General features: G+C 43.4%; 1 protein-coding gene across 1 annotated transcript in view; it reads right to left on the bottom strand.

Annotated features, from left to right (window-relative positions):
• Window positions 1-9,034, bottom strand: part of ENPP1 (ectonucleotide pyrophosphatase/phosphodiesterase 1) — a 65,161-nt gene extending 56,127 nt beyond the window's left edge. Inside the window, exon 1 of the mRNA XM_004422326.3 lies at window positions 8,780-9,034. Within this exon, the coding sequence (XP_004422383.2) occupies window positions 8,780-9,034 (255 nt within the window). The remainder of the gene's footprint in view (window positions 1-8,779) is intronic.
• Window positions 9,035-12,605: the final 3,571 nt, after the last annotated feature.

Genomic DNA, 12,605 nt, shown 5'->3' with positions numbered 1-12,605 from the left:
GCAAAGCTGAGAGCAATCAAGAGCAATTAAAGGACAAGCCAGGGCTGAGCAGGAAAAGGCAATTCAAGTGCCAGAAACAAGAGAGCACAGGCAGGCTCCTGAGGGAAACTTCACCGTGAAGGGCGGTAGGAGGCCATGGGCAGAGTCCGCGACGCAGGACAGGGGCAATGGGCTACTTTAGCAAGGAAGGTCCAAGCAAGGAGAGGGGCCAAAAGCAACCAGGAGCAGCACCATTTCAACCCAACGCCAACACACCTGGGGTCCTTAAGGAACAGTTAGTAGTGTTTTTTCTTTTATCATAGCATCCTGTATGAAGTCCAAGGAGAACAAGGGTTGATTAGAACCCCAGCTAAAGAAATTCAGGTTGGTGCGTCTTCTGTACCACCTCACAGCCCTATGGAGCGCTGCTCCCCAAACTTCAACGTGCCAACAAATCCCCAGGGATCTGTGAAAATGCAGACTCTGGTTCTGCAGGTCTGGGGTGGGGCCCAAGATTCTGCACTTTGCACAAGTTCCAAGGAGGTGACACTGATATGCTAGTCTGCAGACCACACTTTGGGTAGCAAGGATGTAAAATATCTTCTGAACAGGGAAAAATAAAAAATGCAGTCACACTGAAGCTTATCAATAATAACAAGAAAAACAACCACTCAGGGCACACGATGTGCCACTTTGTATGCATTATCTAATGTAATTCTCCTAACACCTAACATGTTTTTTTCACCTCTGTTCTATGGTTGTGGAAGCTGATATTCAGGAAACTTAAGTTATCTGCCTACATTCAAACAGCTGATAACAGTACCAGGATTTACATCCAATTCTGTCTGACTTCAAAACCATTTGTCTATAAACTACAGCAATGAGATTAAGAGAATTATTAGTTTTGTGATCTTGGAAAGTCTTCCAAATTTTGTGAGCATGATTTTTTCATCTCTAACATGGGGGTAATGGCAGAGCTATGGTTTGGACCAAATGAGGTAGCAGATGTAGAAGTATTTTGAAACCTATAAAGAACTTTACATACATAAAGACGTAATTGTTGTAACTAGCTGATTGTTTTTATATGTCTTATTCTCCTTTCCCTCTCTCCTCAGTTCTTAAAATAGTATTGAATGCACACTTTTCCTTAAAAAAAATTCTCAAACTTCTGGTCTGAGAATCCCTTTATACCCTTAAAAATTAGTGAGGACTCTAAGAAGGCTTTTCAGATAGCTGTGGACATTCTTCTTTAAAACTACACCAAAATTCTATGAGTGGTAATTTCTTAAAGGCAAAATGCAACATGAAACTTGCAATAATATTACTGAACTTTTCATATTGTTACATTAAAATCCATTAGTCTGTCTTGCACTTTGAATGGCACTTATATCCATGCATGATTTTGTAAATCAGCCACTGGTCTTTTGGAAAATATTGGTTCACTGAGCTACACAGTTCTTCCAAAGGTTGACACATGTCATTATATCCTATGAGAAAATCACATTCCTTACTACCTCCATCGATTTCATCAGAAAAGTCTTTAAGGATTAGGAAGCTATCAAGCCTACAATGGCAGATATGAGTGCTCCAAAATTCTAATTTTTGCCTAAAAGGTCAGATTTTATCATAGGCAACAGGTACCTTAATTTGTTTTCCTTGAAGTGACAAGCTAACTTTATTCATTTTTGAGAAATGCGTGCCAATGCCCAAGTCTAAATAACCAGTTTGTCGGGTCTTCTTTCAGATAAAAATGGTGTTCCATGAAAAAAAGTAGCTAGGTCAGCTCACGATGCCAACAACAGCACAAGAGCTTTTCCTCCAGAAAACAATGGTACTTTAGTATGTAACAGATGTATAGGTATATGTATAACACACATCTATGCATTACATGTATATGTATGTAATGCATATGTATAATGTGTATATGGATAAACATGTATGTGTATATAATGATGTCTGTATAATGCATATATAGCATATGCTATATGCATACTTTCAACTTTTGTCACACAGAATACTAAAAAGGCAGGCAATTTAGGTTGAGATTTAATGAAATCTGCTTCATCAAGGACATTTTTACTACTTCACCTAGTACATACTTTTAAGAAATACTGGCTTCTTTTGTTTTAATTGCAAGTACACGACTACTTGTGCAACTGAAGCCACTGCCTTGATTCGTGCTAAGATACCAACAGTTTTACTCACCAAGGCTTTGATACTACCAGTGTGAACACCAACACGGAAAAGAGCAAATAATGTCTTACTATTGTTGTTAAAACAGTTTGAACTTTGAAGTCCCTCTGAAAGACTCTTAAGGACTCCCCAGACCACACTTTGAGAAATGCTGTCTGAAATATTTTTCTTTCTTTTTTTTTTTTTTTTTTTTGTGAGGAAGATCAGCCCTGAGCTAACATCCATGCCAATCCTGCTCTTTTTGCTGAGGAAGACTGGCCCTGGGCTAACAACCGTGCCCATCTTCCCCTACTTTATATAGGACGCCGCCACAGCATGGCCGGAGAAGCGGTGCGTCGGTGGGCGCCTGGGACCCAAACCAGGGCCACCAGCAGCGGAGCGCGCGTACTTAACCCCTATGCCACAGGGCTGGCCCCTGTCTGAAATATTTTGGCTGAAACTTTGTTCTACCTGTGTTGCCTTTTGCCTATAAACATATTTATCCATAATCATGTAAAGGTACTCTGGAGCAATGTGAGACTCTATCTGGAACAATCTCACAATGACAGTTGTATTTATTTTGCTGCACAATAGCATCCTAAGAAACTACTTGAGTTCCTTTTCCATTCTCTCTCTCCAGGAGAGACCACGGGCTCCAGGGGCTCACTGATGCCAAAACGCTATTCAGGGGAAAGAAATCAGCTTTAGGAACAAGCCACTTTCTCAGGAATATTTCCCAAAAACCCAGACAGAATGATCTTTAAGAGTTTAAACCACACCTGTGATAGAATGTTAGCCACCTAAATCTGTGTAAAGTTCTAAAATATGGTCAGAAAATGATCAATCCACACACGAGATACGCTTGCGAAAATTCATTCCCTCCAAAAAGATTTTCTATCATGACTCTCTATTTTCCTATTCCAGTACACGTTAAAATGCATTAAGAAGGAAACTCAAATTAAGAAGAAGAAAGTCACTTTCCCCAAAATTTGTACACTTTGGAAGCTCATAACATGATTATTGACTTCACACTGATAAAAGGCAAAACAATGGGATGCCATTAGCCATTCCTCCAAATAACAATCTGTAGTTAAAAGTCCTGTCGGTGATCACAGTCTTCTACCTACAAACGATGTGACTTTTGCCTATAAATTTAAGCCACTGTTTCTAGACGTGGAGTAAATGAAGCAACTACATCTGAGTAACTTGAGGAGCTGGTCTAAAAACCGCAGATTCTCAGGTTCCATTCCTATCTTAGTCTGTTCAAGCTGCTATAACAAAATGCCATAGACGACAGAAATTCACTTCTCACAGTTCTAGAGGCCCGGAAGTCCAAGATGAAGGCGCTGGCCAGTTGGCTTCCTGGTGAAGGTCTCTTCCTAGCTGGCAGAGGGCCTTTCCTTCCTGTGTTGGGGGAGGAAGAAGGGGAGGGGGTGCAGGGAAGGGATGAGGAGGTGGAGGGGAGGGAGAAGGAGCATGTGCTCTAGATGCCCTCTGTCTCCTCCCCTTCTTAGAAGGCCAGTAATCCCATCATAAGAGTCCCACCCTGATGATGTCATCTAAATCTAACTACTTCAAAAGGCCCCATGTCCAAATACCATCACATTGGGGGTTAGGGCTTCGACATGAATTTGCAAGGGACTTTAGTCCATGACAATTTCAAATCTTCTAAATCACAGCCTCTGGGACTGGAGCCCAGGAATCTGTCTTCCACAGTTCCCAGGTGGCTCCTATGCACACTGTTTAAGAAACCTGATTGCCACCTCGGGCACCTTAGTTTCCTCATCTGTAAAGCAGGATTGACTGTCACCATGCTTTCCCATTTCAGAGCTGCTGATGTTTGGGGATGAGTTAAGAACATATGGGAAAATGCATTCTAAAACTGCAAAGTGCTACGTGAATGATAATCATTTAAACTTTACCACCTGCATTTCCACCAAATCTTATTCTAAAAACCAAAAGTAAAGGAGAATAAAAGGAAAAATACTATAGATGTTATCTTAATTCTTGTAATTCAACTTCAGATAACTAAAATACTCAAGAAATTGAGTGTTCTAGTTAATATTTAGCAGAACATTCTGGTCACTTTTTTGAAAAGCCCTTTCAAATATATTATTACACTTTCTTGGTAAATACATAACTTGGATCTTACATGATGCCAAAGGGTTTTTATTTGGAGTCAGCATTCTGAATATCGGTTCTTGCAGCACAGGACAGGCTCAGCAGAGTCATCTAGGCTCTGCCTTGACCTCAACCGTTAAAGGGTTTCTTGCTTATTTCTTGTTGTTTGGGAGATATTTCATGGTTGGCAGAGGCGTGTTTATTTTAACCAGGGGCAGGTCTCTAATTACAAGTTGTATTCCAAAAGCTTATTTATTCCTAAGTTGTTTGCAACTTGACATGCCCCTCCCCCTACCAAAGAAAAAAAGGCATAAATCACACTTAAGTTTTCTGGCTTGTCCAAAAAGCCCATAATATAGATGAAATACATTTGCTTTGCATTAAAAATCACACAAATATTTTACAATGGAATTTACCAAACTTAAAAACAAAATTGAATATAAAACTATTTTCATTGACCTTTAATACTGATATCTGAGAAAAAGAGTTAGCTGGAGGATGATGAGATGCTGATAGATAAAAATTTCTGTAACTTTTCTAAAAAGGTTAATGGTCCCAGTTCTTTATTACACAGAATGCATAGGTCTCTCAACATGGCCACTGGGGATTTTCTCCAGAGTCAAGATTAGGAAATGATGCGGCAGGAGACGGCAAAACTGAGTGTCCAGAGTTAACTGAAAGAGTGGAAAAGAAGAGAAAAAAGAAAGGTGGTGAAGGGTGGCTGCGTATCCACGAGAGAGAGACTACATGGAGTGGACATAGCTGAGATATAAAAGGTGAGAGAGAGAAAGACCAGAATATGACAGGAAGTAACAGAAACCAACACTGGAGAAAAGAGTTCCCTACAAGAGCCACAAAGACTGAATTTGAGGTGTCATGGCAAAGTCACCTAAACAGAAGAGGCCCTGGAGTGAGGGAGACTCATCTGCACCAGAAGGACGGCCTCACTTGTACCTGCCAGATGGCCACACGTGGGTTGTTGAACCTGACGGATGCCCAGGGGCTAGATCCTGATTCTGAACCCAAGTTATCACAGAGGCCCTGTCTGGCCTCTCAGGCACGATGGCCTTAGCTGGTAAGCTCTGTTTATAGTTCACTCACTGCCTCTTCTATCTACCCCTGCGCTAACACAATGAGATCCCAGTTTAATCCTATCCCTAATTTACACCCAAGTGTCACCTCTATTAGTGCATCTGTATTTAGATTCCAGACCTTCAACTGGACATATGGGTCTTTGGTTGTGTATTCAGTCTTCCCATCTTGCCCTTTTCCAAGTCAAAGTGTCACTCAGGCTAAATAAAAACACAAGGCACTCATTCATTCAACCAAAAGCTGACACCGAGCGTCAGGCAATGTCTTGGGTCCAGTAGTAAACACAATGGTCTGTTGGGTTCCTAGAAATGTTTGGTGCATTTTATTAGAACATGTGAAACAAATACCATAAGGGGCAAACAGTAAACTTCCCTGGCCTCTAAGATGCTCTGGTCATTTTGAAAGAAAATGCTAAACTATGGTTGGATGGATATTAAATTTTACAAACCAAAGAGCAATGTGAATTCCAAGTCAAATCAAGAGCAGAGAACTATCTTGAATATTCTCCAGGCTGTATTCTGGAGATAAGATAATGTGTTGTAAGAGGAACTGGAGAGAAGCTAACAGAATTAATAATTTTCATACCCAAATTTCTGATAAACAAGGTCAACTTCTGCCACTTACAAAAAACTCTTTCCTTTAAAAGTGAAAGGAATCTTCACTCACCACCACCCCCACACAAGGGCCTTGACACACACACGGGTATATGTATTCATAAGCACAGCAGAAGGTCACAAACACAAAATAATCCTGTACAAGGGCTCAGCAGAGAAGGGAGGAATGTATTGCAATGTGGTTGAAAATTCCCTGTCCTTTAAAACAATGCCAGGAACAAGAAGGACATTTCAAATAAATCTTCAAGTCCAACCTCAGTGGAGGTTGGCACTTCAGTTCAAAACTTAGCTTCAACGAAGGAAAGGCATCTGGTATTCAACACGTCCACTGAAGCATATAGAGACCAATACCTGGATTTGCCCTCTGGCTGTTTTCCGGGGTCTGGCTCAGGGTCCAGGCATGAGCATTTCCAGGGCCCAAAGCCCCAGAGCAGAGCCTGCTGGTCTTCCCCTGGGATCAACACTACACTGGGGACGGGCGAAAGGGGGGCAGCATATTCCCTCTGCATCCACTCGCACATACCTACATCGTCCAGGTTTACCTGAAATATGTTCAGAAAAACGCAAGTCATACCACCACTGATCATCTGTCTGCAAGGCAACTGTTGGGTTTATCCCACTAGATAGAAACCGTGTGGCTGAGGACCACCTCAGCGGTCTGCCTCTAGTAATCCCAACCCCAGATGCAATTACTCATCCATTTCTTCAGCTTTATGAAAAGTGTGCTGATGTTTAACCTGAAAAAGGAATCCCATCGTTGCAGCTCCTTTCTAGAAGACACGTCCCAGAGAACTTCAATACCAACTGTCAAGTGCCTTTTGGAGACTTTTCCCTTCGGAAGTGCATCATTTGGGGAAGGTCTGGGGGGAAGAAGGGTATTAAAGCAGGGAAGGGAAAGAAGAATGGGTAAGAGGTTTCACTTTCAGCTCAGTTATTAATTAAGAATTTCAAAAATACAGCAATGACTTTTGGTCTATTAATGTCCCACAGTATTTCACCAAAAGACATGAGGTAACTATTCGTTCTGGCAATAAATAAACCAGAATGAAGATTAAAAAAAAAAAAAAAGACATGAGGTAAGAATGCTTCCCAATTCAATTTATGTTACAGCAAAAGGCCCCACCTTACGGGATAGAAAGTATCCAGACTGTCCTACTTGTGGAAGTCAGTCCCGAGACACTTTCGTGTCAAATGCCCAGGGGTGCAGCATCAGAGCATAACAATGCTGTTTGACCAGCTGACTTCAGGTGACAAAGACTGAAATGCACGTCCCAAAGGTAGACCTGTGCTGATAGCTACTGAGAAGGAAAAGATTTAAAAGCTGAATTTAGCAACTGGAAATTTAGCAACCTTTCAAGACTACAGGCATTTAGAAATGATTTCACATTCGAGTTACACACTGATTCAATGTACAATTATTGAATACCTTGTAGTATGCTCAACAACTGCAAGTACTGATACTAAATAATTTAAGTGACCCTGTTGTAAAAGCTAAGGTCTCCCATGAACAAAAACAAAAAAGGTGACTTAATAGACAAAACTAAGTTCTCATCAATATCACGTGTTCTAGACTCAAACGTGATATATGATGCAAAAATACCTCTTGAGATACACACATTATGATTTGGGATACTTACTCTTTGAACCTTAGGCTTATTTAAGGACTAAGTACATGACACCATCTCTTTAGGAATGTCAGTTCCTCAAAGTATTGTAACCTCTCCATGACACCCAAAATACAGTGAAAAGGGAAATGCTTACGAAAGGAAAAAGATTTCAAAAATCAGAAAAGATATTCTCCACCCAGCAATGTCCAATCATAATATGTAAGTGAGAAAGTATTTTAGGATACACTATGCATAGAAATCTGTTACTTCCATATAATACAATAAAAATGATTGCATCTCCTTGTAGTTTTCGATTTACTTCCCCATAGACATTGTTCCGTTTGATCCTCAAGATAGTCCCATGCAACGCACAAAGGAGTTGACGTTTTAACACAGAAAATGAGGTTTGGGGAGAGTTCTACAAGGCCTCTGCAATTAATAACGGCCATGAAACCACGGACCCAGGCTTCTCTCAGTCCAGTAATTCCCACCATAGATCCAGAATGAAAATCAACCCCCACATTTCCTAAAGTTGACTGTGGATCCTGCAGCTGTCATAACAAAACAGCAGAGGAATAACGGGGACTTTTGTTAGCAATAAAAACCCCTGTGGCCTATGGTTAAAAGAGTGGACAAAGAATCATAACCGTTTCATCACACTGACATAACATGAAGATTGACAGAATTTGTGAACAGCTGCAAGGAAATTCCTAAACACAGCCAAAGGAGAAAGTATTTTCTAAAGTTCCTGATAAAACTTCAGGATCTCTGTTAAATCTTTGCAAGCTGAATCAGTTCACGCAAGGAAAGTCATCAATACGGCACCCAGAGTCTCCCAAAAGACGGGGGAAAAAACCACCTACTTGGTCCTTAAGACCCCAACCTTTCGGGCTGGTCATTTTTCCCCTATGAAAACCTTGCACCGTCTGGGGGAAGAGGTGGTATTTCCCAAGAGCACACTTTTGTGCCTGCGCTCGTGAACAGGCCCTTATAAGCATCAGCGATGCAGGGGAGCGGGAGCTCTCCCCCAGGTACAGGGCAGGGAGCCGAGGGAGGCGCACGGACACCGCCGGCAGAGGCCCGCGGGGCGGCGCAGGGGGCGCGGAGAGGCGGCGTCTCCCCGGCCGGGGCTGACCGCGCTGGGGCGCACGAGCCGGGCGCGCCCTCCCGCCTCCCGGCCGGGCCCCGACCTACCAGCGAGAGCACCTTGTAGGTGTTGGGGTCCTTGGTCACGGGGGCGCGCGCCGCCTTCTCCGGCGGCTCCTCCCCCAGGTCCATGGGGGCCAGCAGGGACGCGGCCGCCTGCGGGTCCCCGGGCGCCTGGGCCGCACGGCCGCGGCTCGGGTTGCGGGCGTCCCCCGCCGGGCCCTCCCGGGAGCCGCGCGCGCCCTCGCCGCCCCCGTCGCTGCCACCCCAGCTCCAGCCGCCCGCGCTGCCGTCGCGCTCCATCGCGGCCCGGCTCGGCCCCGCCGCCCCGCCGCGCCTTTAATAGGCCCGCCGGCCCGCCCCGCCCCTCCTGGGCCCGCCGCCCCGCCCCTCCCGCCCCGCCAGACCATTGGCTCCGCCCCTCCCGCGGGACCCCAGGCTCCACGCCCGCCGCCCCGCCCTCCGGGGGAGGGGAAAGCAACCCAACGCCAGGATTATTTGGCTTCCTGTGTGATTTCGGGCACTCGGCGTATCGGTTATTTTGGGTCCTTTGCGTGGGCGCGTCTTGAACTTCCCTCCAAGCCGCCGCTGCTCGCGCCCCGGGCACCGTCCGAACGCTTGCGGGAATCGCCCTGCGTGGCCTGGCGGCGCGGGCAGGACTGGAAATGCAGAGTCTGCAGAGGGCATGAGCTCATGGGGCCCCAAGATAGAGCGGGAGGAGACCAGGCTGTGCAGCTTCTGGAAGGCGGGAGAGTGGGGTCAGGACAGACCTGACCCTGTGTTTCTGGATGGACGTGCAGATGGTATAGGGTGGGGCGTGGGGATGGCGATCGTTTTTCCTACGTAGAAACGGACAAGAATTCCCTAAAGCCCTGCCACCCACTGCCTACGCTAATCTGAGAGGAATATCCACCCTTAAAATATCTGTCTTTACACATATAAGGGATGTGTAGTTTTTCACGGTTTTGTGTGGTTTCTGGGTATTTGTCGCTGCTCTCGTTTTAATTTGTTTATTTAATTAGTCCTTTTAGACTTTGTACATTGAAGGCTTCAAAGTGTAGGCGTTGCGCCATCCTGAGGTTGACGCTGACACTTGGTTAGCAATATCAATCTACCACAATCTGAAACACTCTGATACTGAAGGGAACAGTGGGCCGTAATTCTCGGTGGGTTTTGATTCACCTCTGATTCTACAACTTTTACATTTCCTTCCTCATCAGTTAGAAAAACCACAAGCGTGTAGTGAAGCGTGTAGTGAAGTGAGTCTTGCCTGTCAAATGGAAACCAGGGACTTTCAACTGCTTCGCAGCACCCGGGCCTAACTACAAGGACCAGGCGAAGTTGTACAATCCAAAACCAATTCACTGTCAACTCATTCTGATTACACGAATATGTACAAGTGTTTTTAAAAATGAGAATGGATGTTAGAGTGTGTGTTGTCCTCTTTAAAATAGTCGGCTTGGGATGCTTTCCACTTATATTGACTCATTCATTCATTCGTTCAATAATGAATCCATCAATTCAATCTTTTGCCCTCAACTATGCATAGCATCTCAAAGATGAATAAAAGTATGTTTCTCCCAAGTGGCTTTCAGTTTGGTGGAAGGGGGCGAAGGCAATAAAAAAAAAAATTTAAACCAAGTCATCTCTGCAGAATGGAGTCACAAATAGGATATTATGGAAGCTCAATGGAAAGGGAAACTAACAGCTGGAAGGAGTAAAGGCCATCCCTCAAAGTGTTATTGAGCTTTTTTTTTTTAATTACCTTTGAGTCATCTTACAAACCACCCAAGAGAAACAGGTTTTCACTATTTCATAGTCACACATATTTTTTACCCCAAACTTGGCTCCAAATTTTCCTTTAACTGTTTCCAAAAATCAGATTCAAGGGCAAAGATTTGCTCCACGGAGACTGATCAAATGAGTGTCAGAACTTCTGAAAGCGACTCAGCAGAGACCTTCTAAAGAGGCTATGAACCTGACAAAACAAATGCCATCAGTGTATTGTCTGCATCCCGAGGCAAGGAGTTGCTGTAAAGGCTTCACCCATTGGAAAATCAGTGAACAGGGTGCAGGGTCACAAACTCAAAGGTCAAGGGATCGTGAGGACCATAGATGAGTGAGGCGGCCCCTGCAGGTGAACTGCCTGCCCTGTTATAGAGTGCGGCTTTCACTCAGCGCTATTGTGTGCCCGTTGTGGCCAGAGAGATTTCTCAAGAGAAACAGGAAATTTAGATGTTTGTGTGAATTCTCCAGATTGCAAAATTTTGTCTACAAAACTCAGAAAAACAATTTCTTTAAACACTTTAACAGCCAAACAAAATGTAACACATCTGCAGAGTGGGCCTGGCAACCAGGCCATCAGGATGTGGCCTCTGCCTTATGCTCATTGCTTCTCCTGTGCCAGTTGGGACTTTTATGGGTAACTATAAAAATCCAGTTGAAATTCTGAAATCGGAGGAGTAAAAATGGCTGGAGTATGGCACTCATATTGTTCAGCAGTGGGCACAGCAATGCCTGTAGTGAAGTCTTGCCTGGTCTTGTTTCTATTCCAAATGGTCCGAGGGACAGCTTCCCACTCCAAAGTACAACAAGGGCATGAGACATACAGAAAACATTCCTGAAGTTTTACTGTACAGAAAGATTTAAACGTTTCTCCCTTGGTGCCTGAAAGTTTCGATGTAGATAAGACCAAAACACTAAACAAAACCCACTTATCTATGTTTGAACTATGACTTCTCAAAGCTGAGAAACAGCTCCTCTCAGCTTTTAAAAATGAAATATGCTGTAGAGTAATTATTTTAGCAGCTGCTCCAGAGCTCCTCCAGCTTCCTCCAATTCTCCAGTAAAACACCAGAGACATCTAGCCCAGTCTAAAAAGAAAATAACCACATGGCTCTTTCATCTTTATGAGACTTAGAAAAAAAATTTTTGCTTGGCATTATTTTTAAGATTTTGCATGACATCCTGATTGCTCTTTCTTTTCTGTAAGCACAAAAATATGCCTTCTGGAAGTAGCTTGGATAAGTACATGACCTTGTACAGATTACAAGGACTCTCTGAGTCTTGGTCTCCTCATTTAAAAAATGGTGTTACAAATAATACCATAGAATTACACTGCTATCTCTAAATGGCGGCAAAATGTTTAATATTTCCCCAACTTTACATAAAAGTTTAAATTTATCCTTTTCATATGTAAATCAACTAGTCCCTACCCCTAAGAGAGAGAATGAAATGATTTAATTTTTACAAAAATTATGAGTGATTTATACATAATTTCTGGGAAGGTTTGGGAGCTGCCATTGGATATGTGTGTACACGGGGAGAGCCTGTGGGGTCTGGAAGGGACGCTGGTCCCTCTGGGATGGAGGAGAGACACCTTGTTATCAAGTCAGGTAACAAAATGAGTAAAAGGAGCCCAGAAGTGTAAGATGCAGTTGTGAGTAAAAAACTGTGGGAAAATGGAAAACGCACACCTACTCTAACAGGAGCTGCTGTCCCATCCTTCGTTTTTGGTTGTCCGCAGTCTGTGCCACTCCCCGTTGTCTCTTATGCCTCATTTGGGACAAAACCTCATTTGGTTGCCAACAATTTGAATTGGTGCCTGCCACTTTGCTATGGATTTTCTATATGCCTCTTTTCTGTGTGTGTCTCTCTGTTTCTCCTTCACTTCTTTAAATTTGTGTTAGAAATATTTTTTATTATGCCAAGTTAATTCTGCTATTGAATTTTAGCTTTTTTTAAAAGTGATTTTCTTAGTAGTTGCTCTAGACGTTATAATATGCATCTTTAACTTACCCTCTACTTCGGATTAATGCTGACAATTCTGGGAAAATATAGCATGTTTTCTGTAATACATCTCCATTTCCTCATC

Source organism: Ceratotherium simum, chromosome 19, assembly GCF_057802395.1.
Source record: "Ceratotherium simum simum isolate JZ-2026a chromosome 19, ASM5780239v1, whole genome shotgun sequence".
Classification (NCBI taxonomy): domain Eukaryota; kingdom Metazoa; phylum Chordata; class Mammalia; order Perissodactyla; family Rhinocerotidae; genus Ceratotherium; species Ceratotherium simum.
The sequence above is the reverse complement of the archived record's forward strand: the minus strand, read 5'-3'. Positions and strand labels throughout refer to the sequence as shown.